Below are 25,418 nucleotides of genomic sequence, written 5' to 3'. Positions count from 1 at the left end.
GATGATGAGATAATAAGGCACAAGATCAATTCGTCGTCGTCGTCGAACAAAGACGGTCGTCGATAGGGTTGATAGAAAGAACACGTCATATCTGAGCCCCGATTACGGTAACTTTTAACGTCTACAATCCAGACACGCTTCGTCGATTCTGCAATACGATTGGTCAAAACTGCTGACGTACGCCAGCGTAAACAGCGTACGTCAGCTGTTTTGACCAATCGTATCGCAGAATCGGCGAATCGAATCAGAAACGCGTCTGGATTGGAGACGTTAAAAATTACCGTAATCGGGGCTCTGTACTGCGTTAGCATAATCACATCCGTCGGTGTTTGATTCTGTAGCTTCGATAATATGTTTATGAATTTTGAAAAATAAACATAATTTTATATTAAGGAGCTACTTTAGTTTAGTAAGAGCTAATGCCCAAATGCCCAAATCGTAACTACGAGTAGTTACAAAGTTTTGCTAGAGATTTGTGCCTGCATAGAATGGTGGGGGTAAAGACTCCAGCCGGTCTAGGATGCGCGCCGTGATATACTTACTTTATCGCCGTAAAAATGTATGGGCAAAATCGACAAAACGGCGTGATAACCGCTTATCGCGGCGCGCATCCTAACAAACAAAAATTAAAAACGGACTCAATAAAAATCGCAATAAAATCAGTTAAAGTTTATTACTAATTACATAAAATATGCCTTTCTAATCTATAAACGAATGAGGAAATATCAAGAAAAAAATATACGTAGTTTGTGTGCTCTGCTCTACATTTAAATTCCTGTAAAAACTAAGGTCTTTGGTATCTCTAGTTAAATATGTGCAGGTCTATTTCTATTCCTAACACGTGATACAGCAATTCTAAATGTTTGAGTCCAAAACATTGGAGAGAAACTATTAATGCCGTATCGGCGACTCCAACGCATGTAAAACGTCAGAAGTCGCCTGATTGAGGATTACATGTCCACTTTGGGGGGGTTCTGGGACTCCCCGATAATGCTTATGTCCTTCGGCTGGTTTTGCTGGTTAATCTCCGGATTGACCTTCGTCACCGGGGCGGAGCTCGGGGAAAGTGCGAAGTTTATCATTTTGCCTGAAAATAAAATTGAAATTAGCTTTCTTTTTTGGTTAATTTAGTAATTTATACCTAGGTAGTTAGATTTATGTTCGATTATTATCTTAAAAATATATTCTATTTAGTGTAAAGTAAGAAGTGATGAAGATAGGATTATAATTAAAATAGTTTAAAGGTCGAATACTCCCAAATTAAGTTTCTACTTATCTCATCATTACGTATAAAAATAAAATTAGAAATAGCTACGTCTGAAATTATTTTCCTAAACTAGTCTTAAATTATCTTTTTATCTACAAACTTAAATTAGTCTTAAATTAAGTATAATCTTTTTATCTGCTTTCCGTGTAGATTTGTAGAGCTACTAGTTATATGGCTATAAGAAGAACTAATTATAGATCCTATAATTTTCGCGTGACGAAGTAACGAACATCCATCTACCCACACAAAATTTCGCATTTACGATATTGTAGGTAGATTCTCTTCACAAACTAAGTGAGTTAGAGGTCACGGCAATCCAGTCCAGTTTTACGGGATGCTGCTATGACTATGACTTAATTTTTTAAATTTATTTTTTATGTGACTACATAAATTTTTTTTGTATTTTCATAAGTGCCAGGGTAAGCCCACATATGGGGGCATTTTTGTCGATAAAATTGACATAATAACATCGTCTTAAATTATAGCTAGCACTATCCCAAACACACTAGATATCTAGTACCCTTACAGGAAACTGTGCTCCACGTTAATTTGACAGCAGCGATGCATGCCGATCGTCTGCCTCGACCGGGGTTTATGCATAATTTAGGCAAATGGCGGTGCATTTTACATGCAGTTGTCTGACGGTAACAAGTGATCTGACAAACTTGCAACTTCTTGGCAGGTAACCAGATTTAGCAAGTAGGTCAGATATGAAAAAGCAATTTTAACAGTACCTAGCATTGTTAAAAGTATTTCGCTTTGGCTTGTCCATAACCTAGGTTAGTTACTTTTAAACAAACAGTTCGTTTTTAAATCAAATAAGCAATGCGCATTTTATAGCATTTTAAAAAAGTTTACTATCATCAGCACCATAGATAGCACTCAATATAGCTTTTGTTTGCCATTAACCCAAGTCATCAACTTAATATGTGCATAGATTTATAGTATGTACCTATGTTTGTTACTTCTTCACGTCTAAAGGCTGGAGCGATTTTAATATTTTCTATGGAGTTAGCTGACACCCTGGATTAACACATAGGCTACGTTTTACCACGGGTGATACCGCGGGGCACTTACAACTCTTATATTATGTCATCATCATCATCATCATCATCATCTCAGCCATAGGACGTCCACTGCTGAGCATAGGCCTCCCCAATGCTTTCCATGTTGCCCGGTTGGTAGCGGCCTGCGTCCAGCGTCTTCCTGCAACCTTTGTGATGTCGTCGTTCCACCTTGTGGGTGGACATCCCACGCTGTTATGTATGACCCATGTTATGTAGAACAGCTTTATTAGTGCTATAGCTTACACTAAAGTGCCTATAAATAACCGAACGATGATTCGACAGCGGTGATGCATGCCGATATTGCTCGTGGCGTGAGATAGGACGCATATTTTAGGCAAATGCATTCGATGCATTTTGATGCACTCCTCGGAAGGCTGTCTGTTAGTGAGCTATTTGTTTTGATGCATAAATAAAAGTATTGGAGAAGTATTGGCTATTACGAGGAGAAACATGCATTCAGTTTGAGAAATTATACCATGAAAAAGGTTTACGTGTTTGTTACATCATGTAATGTGAACTGTAGAAACTTACAATGCCTACTAAATTGTTTAGAAGAGAATATTAAAGTCCTTTATTAATAAATTGAATATGAGTCTCATACAGTTGCATTTTAATTGTAACTACTTATATTGCATGCTATTTAACTAGGCATTGAATATAAAGTTAACTCTTTTGAAATCATTCGTTAAACATAAAGTTCGTGTACAGTAGTTCCATCCTCTGTTATTTCGATGTCAACTTATAGAGTCAATAAGTTTGAATAGCATCGATAAATAACGACATCAAAATATAATTAAATAAGCTCTAACACTAACGAGCCTTCTATCTGTACCGATTTCTTTATTACATCAGCTTGATCTGATTTGTACCCGCAGACGGTCCACAATCAAAGGGAAGCTTCGATGCATAAATGAAACTAATGGAAAAGTATCCTCTTCACAAAATATGCATCGGATTCAATACTTGAAAACTACGCTTACAATAGCCACAACCTCTTGGGAATGAAGGCTTTTCAGTAACTTAGCTTTCGAGATGGACTTATTGATATGAAGAAATACTACCTCCTTATCTAAGTATATTTTGCGGCTTCAAGATCTTATTGAATCAAATAACTATGCTTATTGAGAGAAAAAAGTGCTGTTGCGAGAAACATTGATTTTCTCTTGGCTTTTTGAAATCTACGGACAACTTGAAACTTACAAAACTTGCAAAATTATATTATTACAAAATAGCTTCATTTTATATCTCCCAGTCGCCAGTTTATCACTCAGACTGCAGTCTACGAGTACTAAGTCGACTTTTGTTTATATTGTTTTGTTTTTTATAATTTGTAACACATTGGTGGTATTTGTGATTGAACCCACATTTCCACCTAAATAACTTCCTATGTTTTCAAACGGAACGTCTTCATGAAACTTTATTGAAAATCCATAGATAGAAGTTTTAATGGAGGGCCTTAAAGTAGGTATGTACTTTCCTTACCCTTGAACTGGTACACCACAGAGCCAACAAGCCCCACGAATCCGACGCCAGCTAGCAACCACTTCACCACGCTGACGATCCTCTTCGGGATGAAGAGCTGGTTCTTCAGCATCTTCACGAAGGTCTTGTTGAGAGCTAGACCCTGAAATACAGAACAACTATAAAATATACCTATTTGCAAAAGGCCTTTATTTAGAAAGAGTAAGAAATATGTATGAATGTAGCATAAATCACAAATAGGTTTAGCTTGCCCTGACCTTAAATCTGTCAAATTCCCTCTATGCTCAATATTATTATGTTTGGTATTATCTTTATTTTTAAGCTTTCAGTGTGTAATGTTTTTGTATTGTGCTAAATAAACTTTTATTGATTCTTCAAAAGTCTTAAGTTTAAGTCTGAAGTCATATTATAAAGTCCAAAATCCATTTACCTACGTGTCGGTTGATTGAAAGTACAATTTAAAATTGTGTGAAAACTGTTACCTTCCTGCTTGTTAATTTTAAATTAGGCTAAAGTTGACTTACTCGCTTCGCTGACCCTTGTTTAAAAGTTTAAAAGTGGATTATAAATTAAAAACCAAAAACTCAGGTGAAACTAACAGTTTTCTATTTTTGATAAATTTTAATTAAGTTGTTATAACTTAACCTTTCTTTGAATAGTGAAAGTAAAAGGTAAATTTTATGAAAACAGAAACGCACTGAATTTGCAACAGCTGTGGCAGCGGATACGAATCCCTCTGGAGGCAAATGTCAAAGTTATAAGCACGAGCAATGAGCATATATACCTTTAATTGGCTTTTAAAGGTTAAATGACTGTAAGTAGAATTATTTCATACTCATAAGTATCATTAACAGTGAATTTAATGATTGACCGTTAACAAGCACAGAACAGAAGCAGACTTAAGTATGCCTAAATTTTTGCTACTAAATATGAAGTGTTCAGTTTCATTGCCTAACCCAAGCTCTGCTAATCATCATCATCATCATTTCAGCCACAGGACGTCCATTGCTGAACATAGGCCTCCCCTAATGACTTCCACATCGCACGGTTGGTAGCGGCCTGCAATAGTCCAGTCAATAAAACATTATAGAGGGAAATAATAAATAAATAATAAATAAATAAATATCCTTGGACATTTTACACTGCGCTTCTAGTCCCAAACTAAGCAAAGCTTGTACTATGGGTACTAGACAACGGATATAAACATACTTAAATACTTTTTTTTTTTGTAAATACATACTTATTATACATAGAAATGCATAGTTTCCGAGTATTAAGCGAAAAACCGAAAAATGGTACCTTCGAACCCCCCTCTCTCCGACGGGAGCGGGCTAAGGGCGGGGACTTTTGACATGTTCACCTTCTAGTCTAAATAAAATCCCAAAGTCAGAAATTGTGTTCCACGCATTTCCCTATACACCGTCGTTAAAGCATTCATTGACTGGACTATAAGTATTTTGACTTTTTATTTCTTTGTTTTCATGAGTTTTTGGTACGAGTCTAGGCAATAGCTGTTATAGGTAGTTGGAAAATTTTCTTTTATTTCCTACATAAGTTAGCCGTTAGCCGCCATATTCACGAGCGGCCCGTAAGGCCTAGAACAGTCGGTGAAACGCAACTGCAACGAAACTGCAACTTTCTGATGATTCTTAGGCCTCAGCCTCGAGTTTAGCGGGCAGCGGGGCGGCAGCGGCAGGATCTTATGCGTGAAATCAAATAGACCGGTTCTCGAAAACAGCGGCGCGGCAGCGGCGCCGGAGCGGGCAACGAGCGGGCAGCGGCGAGGGAGCGGGTAACGAGCGGGCAGCGCACTCCTTCTTTTGCCCACAATAAATCGAGCGTTAGGAATAAATTTGAATCGAAATAAAATTGTCGCCATTGTTCAGACATTTCGTTTGCGAATAAAAACAAATATCTCGACAACACAACCCCGAACACAACACTTCGCCGCTAAAGCGCCGCGTGAGCTGCCCGCTTGTTTCGAGAACGGGTCTGCGTTGCCCGCCCCGCTCCCGCGCCGCCGCCGCCGCCGCCCCGCTGCCCGCTAAATTCGAGGCTGAGGCCTTATAAATGAAACTGAAACTGAAAGTTTCAAACTGGTCGTGTCATGTGTGGTCTCTCAACGGACGCTATGGCAGAAACTTAGATGCAACTCAAAAGTAACTAGCAGTTGCAGTTTCGTTGCAGTTGCGTTTCACCGTCTGTTCTGGGCCTGTAGTGTAAGCTGCGACACGTGTTGTCAGTCATTGCCCCACGAACGTGTTAATAACTTTACATGTTACGGATAGTCGGGATAGGGACTGAATATGAATAATGTAGCCGTTGAAACTTGTCCTAACATCTTAAGCTTAACGTCAAATGTTGGTCGACCTAGTAAGGGATTATTTATTTTTATTTAAAACTTTAAAGTACTTAATTTAAGAGGTCAGATGGTATTAATCACCCGATGGTGTTCGGCTCAATCTTTGGGACAAGCAGAAAAGTAGAGAACATACATAGGCTCAGTTTGATGACATAATTAGCAAGTTTCAAATACTCGTAGACATTTCGTGGATCATTATTATAGATTCACAATTTGTTATGGTGGTTTGGTAGGTTGGTATTACACATTTTAGACATAAAACATAAATATTTTGTCTCATTCTCCAACTTCATATAAAAAGGAATCCAAATAAAATAACTCAGTAACATGTCATATATTTTTCCCATGTAATATTTTCTACAGCTACGTGATGCTTAGGTAGGTACAGTCACGGAATGAAAAGGTTCGTCAGTTTTCAAATCGATTCCTTCAACGAATCGCGAGCACATATTACCTTTTGAAACTATGTTACAGAATAATCTCGAGTTAGAGAAAATAATCTTTAACTGTTCGTAAGTAAAGTTCAAAATTATTCAGATCAAAGTTGTTTGACGATTTATCTTGTCAAGAAGATTATCATGATTGATAAACTAAAACCTTCTTGTTGGTTCAACCTGCCATTATTATGTCTATTAAATAAAAAAAAAACTATTGTCAATTGGTCAATGTCATCACTGCATTGCACTGATGGGATAGAAAAATAAACAAGCAAAACCTTATTCGTTAGCAAACGTCATATTTATTTAAATGTTAGCAGTACTGTTTCTTGCACTGTTATGTTGGCAGGTTTGACTCTTACAGTACCTAGTGCAAGCGAAAACCGACACTAAGGTGACGAACCTTTTCATTCCGCGACTGTACATTCCATCAATAATTTCAGTAACACGTGCCTGTATAAAGACGTCAAGAATTCTCAAAAGAAGGGTGCCAGTCTACGAGTAATATCCACTTCAAATGGTTTTAATAGAGCTGAATGGAAATTATTATGGCGATTGTCGACACATTTTCAATCCTTATTCTTTCGAAACTATACATTAACTGTTATGCCTTACGAAAGCTCAAGGAAAACCGATGCTATTTCCACTACGAGCACATGAGTAAGCGAAGCGAGAAACAGGGACGATTTACGAACGAATTTATTTGCGACAATTACTCGTAATAGGCACCAATAACTTTCCCCCTTTTTTACTTGAAGTATGAAACATCAAAACATGGATAATGATTGCATTAAGGAAAACCTTGCTATGGTTTAAAAAGCAGCAATGAGTCAGGTCCCAGCTCATTATAGTTCAATGTTAAGTGGGGGCCGCTTGCTGTGATTCCCACACCCTTGCATGCACCCCGATGGATATGTTCCGCATGTTTTTTTTCAATAGGTCAAGTACATGTCAAGAATTTTTCAATGCCTTTTAAAAATAGTTAATACTGACCCTGGTGTAATTGATGTATGGTAGAGCGACTTGCATTTGTTTGATACTTAGTTATCTACCTAGATTCTAGAATATACAGGGTGTTAGGTAAATGGGTATATGAGCCGACACTAGCCCATGCTAACATGGTCATATAAATGGTATGGTGAAGTCAGAAATTTGATATCATCATTTTAATTTTTTTAATTTTCATACAAAATAAATTGTATAAAATCCGATTTGTATGAAAATTAAAATAATTAAAATGAAGATATAAAATTTCTGACTTCACCATACCATTTATATGCCCATGTTAACATGGGCTAGTGTCGGCTCATATACCCATTTACCTAACACCCTGTATATTTTCAGAATCTCTCCCATCTACGAGTATAATAACTTAATGAAAACTAACACGACTATTAGTTAAGTTATATACTGAAATCCTGAAATTCCTGAAAAAATTAGGTTGGGTTCCTGAAAACTTTCTGAAACCAGAACGGGATAATGGAAAATGCTGAGAAAGCTTTTAAGAACCATAATGATACTTATGGCGATAAAGTTAAACACTCTCGACTAGGCTACATAAGACATACCGTAGTGTTTATCTCACCTCTTCTATCCAAAATAAAGGCGTCATAGTCCCAGGGAGGTCCTTGATGAGGTCCATTTTGTCGGCTTTCAGGAGTATTATGTTGAACTGTACGCGTTGTTTGGCAACCATTGGAGTTCCTGATATCTGTAATATTATAAAAAGTCCGCAAAGTGCTTACACATGTCAAGTGCAAAGAACACATTATAAGTAAAATAATTTCGCGTCAGGTAAATTAGTCCATAATTCTATTTCATCGTTCTCTATGATATAGGTATATGATAGGTATATGGTATCTCTATGATATAGCTATTTCATTGCTTAGCTTTTGACTAGATAGCATAGCATAAAAATATCGAAAAAATATTTAATTTTATTGCACATGCTAACCATGATTAATGAAATTTAATGAAGTTATAAAAAAACTGAAATTCTTTTGCTAAAAATTTTTTACCGGTTCAAAGTCAATTTCGATTCCATGCTCATTGGCATCGGGGCTTAGTCCTTTGACATCCTTCAATAACTGTGGGTCGCTATCCAGGTAGTGTGGTAGACTGGCATACATCGGTGCCTTCATACACTTCATGAGGTCCATGAGGCCTTTGGGAGGGCATTTGTCAGGGCTGTCACAGTAGCACTGCAGTTCAGGATCGTTGGCAAAGTCCCCAATGTTGGCTACGTAGCGGTTCGTCTTGATCCCTCTGTAGGAGGTTTTCTTTTGGTACCAGGGCTTGAATGACCTGTAGAGAAAAAAAGAATAATAATAATCTACACAAATCTTTGTGATTCTATTTGAATAAAATGCGAAAGTGTGTGTTTTCGTAACCTCTTTACGCAAATAGTATTTTGATGACCGATTTTGTTGAAACTGTTCGTTTACCAAGAATAGAATAAGCCATTTTATGAGTTAGGCTATTTTTAGCGAAAGCTTACATGTTTGCTTTATTTACAAAATTGCTGATTGGTACGGACGCTACCTATTCATATTTTATGCTAATATCAGATCTGAACCAATAGAAACGAATGATATTTTATGCGGAATTGCAAATTCACAATCGAGTCTCTCGCTTGTTTTGCATTGACCCAAAAATAAATATTGGGATTCCGCCCCGAATATTAGCGATTTTGATCGACAGGTCCAAAAATATCTTACTGGATTGGTCTTGAATTCACTAGAGGAGAGTTGCGAGTATGTTACAGAACAATGTGTCGCTCTAAGCTGGTGTATGGTCATAATATGTTGTGGCCAGACACCCAAATACGCTGAATCCAAACCATATTCGCAAAACGTTTTGACTTCTTCAATGCGCCTTAGGCCCACCTACCACCAGTGGCAGTGCGATGATGTGCTAATTTGGGACACCCTGTATTAAAGCTAGATTTTTACAGAACACATTTTTTCTGCATTTTGCTTACAATAATGTTAAAAAAATCTATAACTAACAACTACCAACCTGCAAAGGTCACCAGAGAACGACTCAAGGTTGTCCTTCTCAGTAAGGAAAGGTGGGAAGACCGTGCCGTCCGTTCCTTCGAACTGGTTGCATTTGTCCCTCCAGACGTCCTGCTCCGTCTTCCCATCGATGGCGATGACTTTTCCCACATCCATTACGTTCTTGATGCCTCTGCGCACGGTGACCAGGTGGGGATCTATGGTGCCGTTGCGCTAGAAGAAATTTAAGGTACAATTGGTGCTAAGTAGATACAAACTGAGGATATTGGTAGTGATAAATTCTGTTTCTTTACAATAGTTGGTTATAAATATCATAGAATCAATAGATATGAATGAGTTTTACAGGTCTATTCTACTTTGGTTTCCTTTTGATCAAAGGACACCCATTGAAAAGTCCACTTTGATCGCAAGTGATCTTATCCATGGGTGATCAAGTACAGGTGATTAAAGTGGAATAGACCGTTTTACAGTACGTCCGATTCGAATCCATAAATACATACAGTCCGAAGTATCGTCGACCTATTTGTATGGTAGTTTATGCACTAGATCTGATTTATTTTATCCAATTTCTCTGGTTAGTGTTCTTATTCTGTATTTTGAAGAATTCGGATCGGACGTAGTGCAAAATCGCCTTTAAGGTTACAATTGAGCAAGTTTCATAAAAGTACCAAATTATAGATACTTCATAAACAAAGAAATTGGACAAACCCAGACAACGCTAACATGGGCAATGGAATGAAAACGATAAAACAGTTGTGCAAGGTTTACAGAGACAACAATGCATGTGCACGTTTTCTGAATCAACAACATCATCGTACGTTCATTGCCTCTAGCTAGACAGTTGAATATTCGCCACCGTTCGTTCGTTCGTTTGTTTCAGCCGAAAGACGTCCACAGCTGGACAAAGGCGCGATCGCTTTCAATAAAATTCATAAAATCCATCCATCTATTGTTATGATGAACTAGCGAGGTAATCACAAAATCAAACTGATAACGATCAAAATGATTTAGAGACACTGGCCCACGGATTCTGAATTGAGTTTTTAAGCTTGAGAGTGCTCATTATCTACTTAAATATATGAACTTATAAAACTATTTTCGTTTCTGAATTTTCCTGAATTGATTTGAAATTACGAGATACCAAAATGGGCTTGGCTAAGCCTGAAAAGAGGATGAGCTCGTTCAAGTTGAGATTCTCAGTAGCCGTATTCACGTAACAAAACTTCAACGACAACAAAACACCGAGTTGCGATCCTATCGAGTAATCGTTCTATCAAAATGACCCTTGTGAATACGGATTTAGAAGTGTTTTTCAATGAGACGACTTCTGAACGTCAGCGAGATCTTGACTGTCAAAATACGTGAATTAGGCCACAGGTCAGAAACCGAGGATTAATCATAATATATGTATAGCAATAAAAAATGCTTACCATTCCAAACAACGAGAACCTAAACTGATTGTTAGGCTCAAAAGTCATCCCAGTAGCGCCTTCTTTCTTTAAAGCAGTGCAGACTGCCTTCGGCGCGAACTCAGTTCGGGCACAGTTGATGATGATCCCTCGGAACAGGAGGTCCAGGACCTTCACCCTCATGAAGATGTCCTTCGGCTCATCGAAGATCCCGTTGAAGGCTTTCCCCAGCATGTTCAGCATGGCTGGCTTGTCGTTGTTCACGATAGTGGCCATACTCTAGAATTACAATTTAGGTTTTTAAACTATTGTTATTTGCAGCTAAGGGCTAAAACTTGTGGTGCACATTCTCTGAACAATATTGCAACCTATTGTAATAAAGTCTTTATTGTGTATGAACAAAGGTTACAAGGGTTCTTAAAATAGGTTACAGGCATCTCTTAGTTCTACCTACCTTTTCAGGCGTATACACTATACATTATTATAACATTACAATTTATTTATATTGCAAATATTCTTGTACACTATAAAAACATTTATCAATAAGCCATTTTTTCAGTACAGTTTTAAACTTAGTAAATTTATACTCTTTAAAATCATCTGGCAATTTATTATAAATTTAGATGCACATTATAAAAGTATTATTAGAAACAAGTGTTAATTTAGACTGAGGTTTGTATAGTTTATTTTTATTTTTATTATTATAGGCAAGACTGTTATTCACACTTACATAAATATGTAGTAGGTTGGTATAAACACACATGAATCCTATATTTAGATACAATCTCGGATTTTGCTCAAAAATTCAGTTTATCGTCGTGTAGTTCTACTTCTATAAGTCTTAATGAATTACGGTTCAGAAAAAAATTACTGGTAACTATGAAGTTATGCTAATGGTGAAAAACTTTAGAACTAGGTTACTCTAAAGTCGCAAAAGTATTGCGGAGAATTACACACATAAGATATTATTGCCGTCGATTCTAAATTTAAACAAATCGATAGTTGGAGTTCTATCACAGTTTATTATTACGGCCGCAACCCACAGGGAGTTGTCATGTTACACCAGAGTAATTTAATCCTTGAATAATTTCACTCTGATATTTACTCAGAAAAATTTGTGTTATTTTGCGATGCATATTTTGTAGGTGGATTAAAGAGCTAAGATGGGTAATACACTCGACGTCAAATAAATCGCACCTCCCGCGACAAGCATTGTCAAACGTATGCATCCCCACTTCCCACCAATATTGGTACCATTTAAAAGCCTAGTTCTAACCTTCATTTCATTAAAGGAAAGGTTTTTACCCCAACAATGTGTCTTTAGAAGGATCCAGAGTCACTTTTTCAAAAAATAGGTAGTTACGCTAGAGCCAACTTTTATGGCTATAAAACTGTTAAGTTGGGTTTAATTGCTATCCATCTGTTAAAGAGGACACGTGAAATCATTATTTGGTTTTATAACCATAAAAATTGGTCTAATTGATCCCATAGGTGGGCCCAAAGTGAGGTATTTTTTCAAGTCACATTTATGGTATATGTTATTCATTTATTAATAAATTAAATGTGTTTTTCTTTAAGAATATTTATTGGTCTTTCAAATAACACCAATATTATTGGGGCACCATGATTGTGTCAGAAGAAAATCGTTAAAGTTTGCGTCGCGGAAGGTGCGGTTTATTTGATGTTGAGTATAGTTGTTTGGGAATTAACGATAAACAAACCTAATTATTTTATTGTAAGCCAACTAAAACTAAACGTATAATATTGTTAAAGTAAAGTCCAAAGCAAACATTTTGAATAACGTCAGCTTATTATAGCGTGAACTGTCAAATAATTGTAAATTACCAATTTAGCTAACTTCCATAATCTATCATTTTAACTTCAGTCTTGTCAGACTTGTAAGGCTGAGTTGCACCATCTTACTTTAACAAACGTTAAAAAATCTGTCATCTACACTAATATTATAAAGAGGAAAACTTTGTTTGTTTGTTTGTTTGGTTGTAATGAATAGGCTCAAAAACTACTGGACCGTTTTTAAAAATTCTTTCACCATTCGAAAGCTACATTATCCACGAGTAACATAGGCTAAAAATTATTTTGGAAAAAAATAGGGTTTCGTAAAATATGTAGATAATGTAGTCCAAGCGCGCGAAGCCGCGGGCGGAAAGCTAGTCTACTATATAAAAATAAGTCGGGTTTTCCTCCCTGACGCTATAACTCCAGAACGCACGAACCGATTTCCACGGTTTTGCATTCGTTGGAAAGGTCTCGGGCTCCGTGAGGTTTATAGCAAAGAAAATTCGGGAAAAGGGGGTAAAACGGGATCCACGCGTACGAAGTCGCGGGCGGCCGCTAGTACTCCATACAAAAGCACTGGTTATTGTTATGGTTAAAGTTACGTAGTGCAACTCAGCCTAAGTTGTTATTTGCTATTAGGTTATATTGTTACTATGTAGGTGGTTTGAACAAATCTAAACTTATAACTTATTTGGGCAAGAGTAGTAGTATATAAGTTGTGGTTTAAGTTTGAACCGAGTGACGAAAATATGTAGGCGTTTTAAGCTTTCGTTACTTACGTCATAAATCTACGAAATATACGAAAAGTTTCAAGCAACTGTCTAGCACAAACTTAAACAAACCATTCCAATTTAAGATGATCCTTATTAGTGATATTAATACACGAGCCTTATCATAAACTATGGTGAATCATAAAATATTTTTTGAAATTGACTATTATCATATCATAGCAGGTCAGGTCACATTAAGGTAAATACCATGCCCTCATATACAGGGGTAATAGAGTCGATTTTGTAATAACTGATGTATTGTCGACCGTAATATCACCCTCCCATATCAAATTTATCTTCCCCGTAACAAGGAATTTTGGCTGTCTTCTTAAGTAGTAAGTAGTTCAGGGACATTAACGTGGGCCCATAGAATTAAAAAAAGCTTTTTGTGATTTATTAGTATTTTTACTGGCACTAATTGGGCATTACGCGGGCAGGAGATACACTGAAAATAATCCGACACAAAAACCCTACAAGAACTTTAGTAAATAAATCTGTTTTTGCGAAGGAAGGCTGTTGCGTACATTTGCTCAATCGTTTTGATTTTGCTAAGCTAGTTGAGAGTGTAGAAGACGTATATCCAAGTATGATCAATATTTATTTTTTTTTTTTTTTTTTATGTGATAGTAGGCAAACGAGCAGACGGATCACCTGATGGTAAGCAATTGCCGTCGCCCATGTACACCCGCAACATCATGCAACATATTCAGCTATTCCTGGCACCAATGGTAGGTTTAGTGATGCGCCGCATATGCGTATCCGGTAAGTTTGGCGAATCTACAAATTTACTCTCTAGATCTGCCACTTTCGTAAACATTTACGAATATGAAATCCCACCATCCAAACATTTTCATGTAAAATGTTACTAAGACGAACCATAAGGCTCGCACTGCACAAAGTAAATCTCATGTAGGAGACAAAATTCTAACTTTACACGCTTTAACTTAACACCTTAGTTAAAATATGATGCATGGCCGTAACCACTGAGCTTTTGAGCACATCTTGAGGTTGAGAGCCATCTGCGCTTACCCATGTCCGGTGAACTTGAAAAATTGTAACACCTACTGATGTAAACCCATTTTCGTAAAATAAATAATTTGATTTGATTTGAAGCTGAAAAAGTCGCTCACGGCTATCAGCACAGTCATTCCGAAAAAAAAAAAATATAACCACTGAGCTGCTACGTATCTGCATTCGTATCACTTCTGAAGATCCGTTACATCACTAGGGTACGTCCTAGTTACTAAGTCAGGTGTAACGCAACTAATAGCTTTAAGCTTCTGCAGAGAGCCGTATGTGCGCCGCGATGTACTCGTAAGTGCAACGTATTCCCAAAAGGTTAGACTGAGGTTAAAGACGGAAAACCCCGATGAAGTCCAAAGATTAAGATAGTTATTCGACTTAAAAATAACGCTATCATTATATAAATGTGATTTACCAGTGATATTTGCTGACCAAATTGGTAGAAATTATTTATAGAGATGTGGTGAAAGAGGACTAAAGGCTTTTAAAAAAAAGATACACTCAAGAAATAGAATCACGTCTCTGTTGAATCAACTTTTTGTCTTTAAAAAAATAAACCATTAAAATATGGTATAACCGCGTGCAGAGCCGCGGTAACAGCCAGTCTCTTTATAAGTACTAATACATCCTATCTCTTCTTGTTATTGGGAATATGGATTTGAGAACTATTTTCGTCATATCCTAAGACTAGGTTTTGCCCGGAGCTTCACCCACGTGAAATTTAGTGTCACAGATCGGCATAAATTATAGCCATGTGAATCTGGGTTACAAACAACAATACTGTAAAGTTACAACAAAATCCGTTCAGTAGGTTTTGCGTGAAAAAGTAACAAACATAGGGCAAGTGACCCGGTTGTGGCCACCGACCCCTTTGTGGCCATTTAGAACTTCAAATCGTTATAACTAAGGCAAAGACTAATATATTACTCTATGGTTTACGGGAATAAAAATATCTAATATTAGCAACACTGATAGCGTTAACAGCTTTGATGTGTCAAGCTTCACTTCAATCCAACAAGTCATTACTTTTTGAGAAGCGTTAATTGTTTTAAGTCTTAGCAAAATGGCCAAGGCGAGCGGGTGAGTAAACAATCATTATTTTCTAAATCCTTCTTATTTTTTAAAATGTTAAATGTTAATCCTCAATAAAGAATACACTGTCTGAGTGGTACTAATGATATTTTATCGCTATTTGTTTATTAAGTGGGTTTATGAGAGGTGGCCACTAATGGAGCCAGAATGAATGAATTTTCCCATCTTTGGCCACATGACTGGCCAAAAGTGGTGCACGAAGAACCCCACTTTTGGCCATGTAGTTTTTATCGTGATTTTTCAATTTAATTACTTAGCTATTTTGATATAAGTAATCGATTCATTTTCAGAGTTACGATTATAATGCCTCCATCGAAACCAAATACTAAAAAAATCGGTGTTGTGAAAAGAATTGTTCCAGTACTAACCGCATAAACTTATACTATAGGTTAATGTTGATCTCCTTAATTGTAATTTCAATTCGAGCTGAGATATTATATTTAATACTAGCGGCCGCCCACGACTTCGTACGCGTGGATCCCGTTTTACCCCCTTCATCTATCTTACGCGGTTTAGATTTTTTCGAACAAATGTTTCTTCCCGCTAACTCCCGTTCCCGTGGGAATTTTGCAATATCCTGTTGTAACTAAGCTTTAAGTTTACTAAGGTACCTGCATGCATTTCAAGCGTCTAACTTAAGCGGTTTAGATTTTTCATACAAAAGGATTTTCCCGCTAATTCCCGTTCCCGTGGGAATTCCTAAGTATACTATAACCTGCCCAGGAGTATGAAAAATAATTGTACCAAGTTTCGTTAAAATCCGTCGGGTAGTTTTTGTTTTTTTTTTGATGAATTTTGATGGCCAGAACTGGCACATGACTGTGGCCAGAAATGGGGTAAAGCTGGCCAAAAATGGCACAAATTCCCATTTCTTTTTCTTTTCTACAGGATTATTTTTCCATTGAATCATTATGAAAAAAAATGTATCCTTAGGCTAGATCTAAATATATTTAATCACTTTTTACAAGAAATAAGTCCGTGATAACAAAAACTGTAAAATGATATAGCCTCAAAGTCTAAAAAATTCTTAAAATGGCCAAAACCGGGTCACCTGCCCTACATCATGACATCCTAACATCCATACAAACTTTCGCATTTATAATATTAGTAGGATATAGATTACGTTTCCAATACGTTTGGTTGAGCAACCAGGTACCTTATTCCATGCCTGCCTCCTGCCTCCTCGCTTGTCATGATCAAATTGTTCAGCGTGACAGTTATAGACCTAATTTCGCCTGTCTGCTTGAATCGGATTGTAATATCTCGCATGTGACGGAACCACATATACAGGGTGACAGGAATTGCGTGAAATCTCCATAGTTACTCCAGCGGGAGAAGTGTAAGCCAAATAATTTGCCTGTGATAAATAAGATACGCCGTGCTACTGCAGTGGAGACCAGTTCATTGGTTTGGTAACGGTGGTCATCATCACTATAACTATTAAATCAGTACAGACTGATGTAGTAAGTATTTAATCTGATATAGTTGTCATTAAAGAATATTATCGACGGTTCTTATACTATAATTTTCTCATAAACTTTTGTACTAATAGGTATGAGTAGCAACAAATCGTGGCCTACTTGAGTAATTTTAGTTTATCTCCAGTTTCGTATACATAGATGGATAGCCAAGTTATTTGGCTTGTAAATAAAATTTCCGGAATCACGGCAACCCAACACGTGTAACATAAACAAATTGTTTTATCGTTTCATTTTGGTGGTGGAGTGACAGGATTACACTAAATTCTATTCCACCTTCTGGTTAAGTCTGGTCCGTGAGCACGTAGAATTTTGTCCAATGACCCCAAGCTACCCATCCTTATCCGTTAGCACATGGCGGGCCTGTAAAATAAGACCTTTTATCACCGTTTAAGCTGATGCCAGCTTATTAATTTATTGCTTAATGGAAAGGGGATTTTTTTTTCATGTTCGATACATTTACGTAATAGGTAATCCCCTTTTAACCCTTTCTTATAGGGCAGAGGTAAAATTAGTATGACTGCTGTAACCACCTGAAAATGTTGACTTTAAGGCTCATAAATCATATAAGCTTGCATTGGTAGTCGAACTTTTATTGTTTATATTACTAGCTCCTGAACGGGCGCTATTAAAAGAAACTACCAAAGGAATAAGGCGAAATTCAATTGAACACCCTGTATGCTTACTACTTATCTGCCTGTTAATTGAAGTGAATAGTAGACGAATAATCTGGATACGTCAGATATGTATTTCCAGATATTTTGGGAATTTAATCTCAGGCGAATGTCATGTTTCATTTGAATATTAGAAGGATTCCACCATACCGCCTTCCTTGGAGTTATTTAATAGATGAATGGGTAAATTGAACTCTACTTGCTAGATATAACAACAATATTGGCTTGATTACAGAAAAGTAATGTAGCCTAACATTGACGAATAAATCATCATATCAAACGAAAAAAATAATGAAAAAAAACAAAATACCTAGTTATAAATTGTTTAAAGATTTTATAACTATTTTGGTACTAAAATTGACAGTAGGTATGACAATGTATGTATTTGTGATCCTTGATATGCGAGAGATTCTCATAACTCTTATAGAACCATAAAAATAGGCATTAAATTTTTTTTTTTGTAATTCGAGTGTTAGTTGTTTCTAATGAGTTTAAGCCTAGGCGCAGACCATCGACTTTTAGTTGGCTGATAGTTGGGCCCGATTCTAATTAGTAAGAAGAATCGGCCGATACCAAATCAACCGACCGACCCAACTATCGGCCAACTAAACATCGGTGGTCTGCGCTTAGGCAAAGTTATTGAAATAGTAGAATACTTACCAACATAAGCAGGTGTGGCATAACCACTACCTCTTCCCCGGTCAACCCCGGTCCTGACTTGTCTGGCCTGAAGTAGAAGTAGTCCCTCTTCTTGTAGGTAATCGTGTCGTCTTCATCGTGGTCCTCGATGTCCACCTTCTCCTTCCATTCACTTGACAAAAGAAAACCAACGCGTTATAAGAAAAATTGTTATGCCATGTGTATCACGATCTATAACCAGATACCTAAACACATTAAACTGCTCCCAAAATCCCGGTTTGGAAAAGTTCTACGAGAGTGGCTTATAGAAAATACGTTTTATTCAGTGGATGAATTCTTAAAGTACAAAGGATAACTTGAATGTTGTATGGATAATATAGTTGATGCATGGATTTATTGACTAATCATAATTGACATTAAATTTAATTTTCTCACTCTGTAACCATTCTGTATATTTGCATGTCATAATCTATGACTAAATAGGTCTTAAGTAACATTATATCTAATCAAATAAGAACTACTCTGTAACCACCTATTTAAGGCAAATAAATGATTATTATTATTATTATTATTAATACAGGGTGAAGTCTATAATATAAAAATGAATCGCAAAATGTGTTGGTAAGCGCATAACTCAACAACGCCTGGACCAATTTTACAAATTCTTTTTTTTAAATGTTCGTTGAAGTCCAAGGATAGTTTTTACGGCGAGATTTGCAAAATTCAACCCCTAAGGGGGTAAAACGGGGTCCACGCGTACGAAGTCGTAGCTAGCTTAGATCTTAGAAATAACTAATATACCAGTTGATCCATTTACTGAATAAAGAATACGAGTACGAGGTGTAATGAACACTGGCAAAAAGTAATAATACCAGTGGAATTTCTTCAAAGAAAATAAAAGATTTTTCTACATTTTTCAGAAAAATTAATAAAGAATGCACGGAATGTTAAGATGTTACTTTAATTAAAACTTTTTTATATTTAATCAAAAGTTAATTGCAAAAAGAAAATAGGTAATTATGTAAAATTTAATTTACAGTAATTAGATAAAGGGAAGTATTTCTTATTTAAAGATAATACCTAATTTGGTTATAATTTCTCCAAGCCGTAATTAAACCCAAACTGAAACTTAAAGGTCTAACTTTGAACTTTAGGTAACCTTTAATGTCATGAAATAATTGGCCTTTATCTTTATCTCTTTATCTTATTTTTGACTTTCGAGTTGAGTTTTGTTCACACGAAAGAAAAAATCCAAAATAAATGAAACATAATAGCGAGATTTACACTAAAAACCAGGTTTTATGGCATATTATGTAGCTTTTTATATTTACTCCCCCCTCAGTCAAAACACCAAAACGAACAATTGCGCGATAAAAATCAAAATACATAGAAATACTTCAAGAATCGTAGGTATTCTTGTACCTTCAGAGTACTAATATTTCAAGGGCAGGGCCCAAGACAAAATTCTTTGAAACAAAATACGAGGCTGTTTTCAGGCGAAAGGAAATATTTTCAGGAGGCCGTTGGTTTTCAGATCAGCTTCAAATTACTGAAAATTGTTCTACATTTTGAGCTTTGTGATGTTGTTGGGAACAAAAATGCTTTAGCAGTTTTAACGCTAGCCTGTCAAATATTTGCGGAATCTGCTATTATAGTGTTTTTACATTAGCGAGCTAGGCGGTGGAATATTCGCGATACTTCAGCGAATGCGTTTAGTGCCAGGGATACATTAGGGGACAAAAGAAAATAGGCTATGTGGGACATGTGCGTGGTGCGACGCCAGAGCGGTGTTGCTGCGTCGTTTTACATATAAATAACTGTACATAGCTTGCACACAAGCGGTGCGGTGCCGCGCCGGCGAAATCTTTGCGGTGGGGCGCCTCAGCGCAACGCATCGTGCTCTTTGGCTCTAAAGCGGCGTGATGTTGCCGGTCTTCGATTGTCAAGTGTCATGTGGTAGGTGTAATGATTCAAAATGACTCTTGATTATTTAGAACACGATGTGTTCTCGTGTCACAATGTTCAAAATTTCGCAAAGCAGCAGAACTTCGTCTGACGTCGTTCCTAACATATGGCGCGTGATGTCGCCAGATATCTCAAGCACTACCACTCGACTTTGCTTGACATATCGCTAACGTGTCGTGGCTCATTTGTCTCTAGTGTATCCCTGGTTTCAAATGACTGCGGTTTAGCGCGGCTAAGCTGCCTAATGGGAAGGCACGCTTATTTAAAATATTTATAACACCAAACAGCTTTTATAAAGGCTCTAGATATGTAGGACAAAGCCGACGTGTGTTCTCAGCAATAACAGAACAAAATGCGGATTACATTGGAGTGAGGATCCGTTTATGTAAGGTTTTGTGGAATCTGAGATGAAACACACTTCTTGGCAGTTGTCTGCCAAATTGAAGACAAACCCTACCTTAGTAGGTTGGGTTTGATACCTTCTTAGAACGTTGAAGGTTCAAACGCTTTGTAATGTCAATGTGTATCATTTAGTACCAAATAAATATTTTTTATTTCTTTCTTTCTTTCAAACGCGTTCTTCCTTAGACTCGGTTTGTGAAGTGATGTGATGAGTGAGTGTAGGTACTTAAAGTCTAAAGAACAGAGATAGGTAAGTCTTAGGCTGGTCTTAGTGTCACGCGGACTGTCAGTGCGGATCGCTCCGCACAGCCGATTTGTATGAACTGCTAGGGAGCGGAGCGGTTCCTCTGGACCGCATTACTCTAAAATGCTCCGTAGAAGTTCATACAGATTGGCCGTGCGGAGCGGGTCCGCACCGGACGGTCCGCGTGACACTAAAACCAGCCTTATTGGTTGAATTCAATAGCTTATCTGAGCAATGTAAGTATAATAAGTAAGTAGGTAAATAAGCTCATTATAATGCGAAAGTAGGTAAAATTTCGTATCTTATACCTACTTATTAACCGAATTAAAATTAGCAATAAAAAGGTCCTCATAATTTTAGAAACAGCTCAGTTTGTGTGACTTGATCAAAACTGAATAAAAAATCTCGTGCTCGTTAATTTAGTTAAATCTCGTATCATCTCATGATACTTAATTAAAAATATTTGCCTCGATCGCAATACTAAATGAGCTCTAAAATGATGCTGATAGGGTTGAATTTCCCATCTGGTCTGTGGAGTTTTCTAAAATTAGCCGAATGCTGAAAAAGCGTTCAGATTGTTTGTGACACAAATGTTTTGTTTGACATGTTAAGTTGAAAAGTAGGTAATGTGAACTTATGTGTAGTACCAGACAGAATACCTTTGACATTTGACTTTACGAGATGCAAATTGATGATGATATAAGCACACACGAATTCTTTTCACATCACCATTTTAATGAAAATCGTTCAGAAATAGATTCCTAAATCAGACAGAAAAGTAAGCTTCATGAAAAGTTAAATTTGATTTGCAAACTAGATAGCTTGATTTACCCCTGCTCTTCATATCGGATGATTTAAAGAGAGAAACCATGTTCATAACTTCATAGCAACAGTGATATTAAGACCGTACTACCTAAGTGATATATACAGGGTGTCCCGTAATGTAACGTCAAGCCGGAACTGGGTGTTGAGGCAAGTTGTGCTGGTTATCAGAAAAATATAAAAAAAAATCTATGTGGCATATTTTAAAAATAATAGGCATTTAAAAAAAATCAAAAAATTCTACTCCAGGTGACGGTCCTTTTACTCGTGTTGCCACAAATCTTCACTTTTTCCAAATTTTTTTTTGTTATGTAACCCTGAATAATACTTCTCTAAATTTTTATCAAAATTACAAAACCAGCTGCTCCAACTTGGATGAAAAAAATACATTATTCCCAAAAAAAATATCAAAATAAAAATTTTGCCTAGTTTAAACTGACTGTACTGAAAAAAAATTGTACTACGCGAGTGTGGCAAGTGACGTCATAATTTGGCGCATTTAGTAAGGATTCCAAAATGGTATAACACTTTGTAAAATCTTGCTGTAATTGTCGACAATTTTTGTTTATTGGAAATAATCCCGTTTTTAACTTTATCTACCTTGGTTAAAAATATTATTCTAATGTGCCCAAAATTCAAGTTTCTGGCTTAAGTGAGGTGGAGAAGCCATTTTAAAAGGTATGAGCGGGACGGAGAGGGCCATCTTACCAAGCAGGGATGTTATGGATATCCGTAACCGTAACCGAAACTATCGGATATCCGAAATAAAAAAATGTCCATAACCGTAACCGAAACTGATTCAAAAGTTACGGATAGTTTCGGATAAAGGCCAAACTGCAAAACTCTATGAAATCTGCAGTATACACGCCGTAGCTGCAATGCCGCGCTGCCGATTTCATAGTTTTGCAGTTTGCGGTTGCAGTTTGCGGTCTGCGGCCCGTCTTGGAATTGTACCTTAAATCTTAATATTTGTTACCAACTTGTCTGGCATTCGCTGGCACCATTTAATATGCCAGCCTGTTTTACCTTTATCATACATAGGTGTCGTCTTAGTTGGTACATAAAGTAGGTATGTGGGTCACGCTCACGCAGCATCTTGCTATTTGTATTATACCTACATTTTTGAAATTCTAATAATTCCGTAACCGAAATTATCCGAGACTTTCGGATAATCTGAAATGATTTCATATCCGTGACCGTAACCGAAACCGGTATAATATTATTCTAATATCCGTAACCGTATCCATAACCGAAACTTCATATCCTTATTATCCCTGTTACCAAGTACAAGTGCAGGCAGAGCAGGTAGTAAAGGCGCGCGCACACGGGTGAATTTTGTCACAGTATGTCAACTACTAATTACTGTCATGGTGACAAAAGTTTCTGTGACTGACTGTACGGTAGTCAGTCACAGAAACTGGAATTTTGGGCACATTAGAATAATAATTTTTAACCAAGGTAGATAAAGTTAAAAACGGGACTATTTCCAAAAAAACAAAAATTGTCGACAATTACAGCAAAAATTTACCAAGTGTTATACCATTTTGGAATCCTTACTAAATGCGCCAAATTATGACGTCACTTGCCACACTCGCGTAGTACATTTTCTTTTCAGTACAGTCAGTTTAAACTAGGCAAAATTTTTATTTTGAAAATTTTTTTGGGAATAATGTATTTTTTTCATCCAAGCTGGAGCAGCTGGTTTTGTAATTTTGATAACAATTTAGAGAAGCATTATTCAGGGTTACATAACAAAAAAATTTTTTGGAAAAAGTGAAGATTTGTGGCAACACGAGTAAAAGGACCGTCACCTGGAGTAGAATTTTTTGATTTTTTTTAAATGCCTATTATTTTGAAAATATGCCACATAGATTTTTTTTTATATTTTTCTGATAACCAGCACAACTTGCCTCAACACCCAGTTCCGGCTTGACGTTACATTACGGGACACCCTGTATATATCTTTCAAAACAATTTAAGGTCGACAAGAATAGATCTTTCGTAAAGTTTCAATGTGACATACTCTGTGGCATCTAGCCACAGAGTATGTCTAGCGACACATCAAACAGTCTTAAGGACTGTTTGATGTGAAATCCTCACAAGTCGTGGTCTATTTAATATCCTTCAGCTCTACATTAACGTCCGTTCGTTCGTTTCAGCCGAAAGACGTCCACTGCTGGACAAAGGCCTCCCCCAAGGATTTCCACAAAGACCGGTCCTGCGCCGCTCGCATCCAGGCACCTCCCGCTACCTTCACCAGATCGTCGGTCCACCTAGTGGGAGGCCTGCCCACGCTACGTCTTCCGTCCGTATTCTCAAACAATGCTTGCTTAAGTGAAGCAGAAAATCGAACGCACAGCGGTGAATAGAGCTCTGTGATTGTTCGTGTGTCACCCGTGGCCAAATCGTAAAATTGATCACGTTATGATGATGTGACCAATTATTTTATAAAATGGTGTTATTTCAAGAATCGTTGAACCGATTTAGAAGAAATTTAGTAGGAACACAATAATTTGTGATCATGGCAAGGACATGGAGGGGGGGGGATGCCAAAGATGCCAAACTCTCTCTTTGATGGCATTACGGTATAAAGTTACAAATAACAACACCAACTACAAAGTACTTCTGCTTAAAAACTTGAAATCGAACCGCCCTTCCGCCACTGTAACGCATTGTAACGTTTTTCAAGACCTCTTCTCCCCCCAGATTGCATTACGTAACACTAGAACGCCCCCTTAGCAACAAATACCACTTCTCACTTTAAAAAAACGCTATTTTTGTTTTCACCCACCAGAATGGGTGATAATGGGTAAAAACCGGGTTTTTACCCAAATCACCCAGTTTTAACCCAATCGGGTGAAATGGGTTTTTACCCACTACCCATCTCTAGGAATATGGCATATTTTTTACTGAAACTGTTTTAAGTAATCCTTCAAGCCGCGAATCGAGACACGAGAACTTAATTGTTACGCTCGGGGTTTGATGGCTTAAACCGTTCTTGAAAATATATTATACTAGATTTCCGCCCGCAGCTTCACCCGCGTGGAATTTTGTCTGTCACAGAAAAACATTATCGCGCGCGTCCCTGATTCAAAAACCGGGATATAAACTATCCTATGTCCTTTCCCGGGATCATAAAAATCGGTTCAGTGGTTTAAGCGTGAAAGCAAGACAGACAGACGGACAGACAGACGGACAGACAGACAGAGTTACTTTCGCATTTATAATATTAGTAAAGTTTAAGCCTAGATTCAGGACAGATTTATTCCACTTTGAGCACCCGCTATTAAGTAAAACATTCTTATTCTACATTAACTTCCAAAATCTGACTGCAAACATTTGACATAGTGGCCTTGCTAAAGTTTAAGGTAAGTTCAAAGTGCGAAAAACTCGAAATTTAGTCTTATGCTTTAGATTTGGTAAGAATAATATTTGTGTATAAAGTCCAACTTGACTCAAGGCGAGGCTAAA

The 25,418-nt window shown here is 37.1% G+C and overlaps 1 protein-coding gene across 1 annotated transcript in view; it reads right to left on the bottom strand.

Annotated features, from left to right (window-relative positions):
- Window positions 1–654: 654 nt before the first annotated feature.
- The window catches only part of LOC135078334 (uncharacterized), a 56,887-nt gene continuing 32,123 nt past the window's right edge, over window positions 655–25,418 (bottom strand). The window contains exons 20-26 of the mRNA XM_063972932.1: window positions 18,536–18,686; window positions 11,063–11,320; window positions 9,634–9,845; window positions 8,634–8,919; window positions 8,201–8,326; window positions 3,817–3,958; window positions 655–1,087 (exon numbers count right to left, since the gene is read on the bottom strand). Coding sequence (XP_063829002.1) covers window positions 951–1,087; window positions 3,817–3,958; window positions 8,201–8,326; window positions 8,634–8,919; window positions 9,634–9,845; window positions 11,063–11,320; window positions 18,536–18,686 — 1,312 coding nt within the window. The 3' untranslated portion in view covers window positions 655–950. The remainder of the gene's footprint in view (window positions 1,088–3,816; window positions 3,959–8,200; window positions 8,327–8,633; window positions 8,920–9,633; window positions 9,846–11,062; window positions 11,321–18,535; window positions 18,687–25,418) is intronic.

Source organism: Ostrinia nubilalis, chromosome 14, assembly GCF_963855985.1.
Source record: "Ostrinia nubilalis chromosome 14, ilOstNubi1.1, whole genome shotgun sequence".
Lineage (NCBI taxonomy): Eukaryota > Metazoa > Arthropoda > Insecta > Lepidoptera > Crambidae > Ostrinia > Ostrinia nubilalis.
This window is presented reverse-complemented; position numbering and strand designations above follow the sequence as displayed.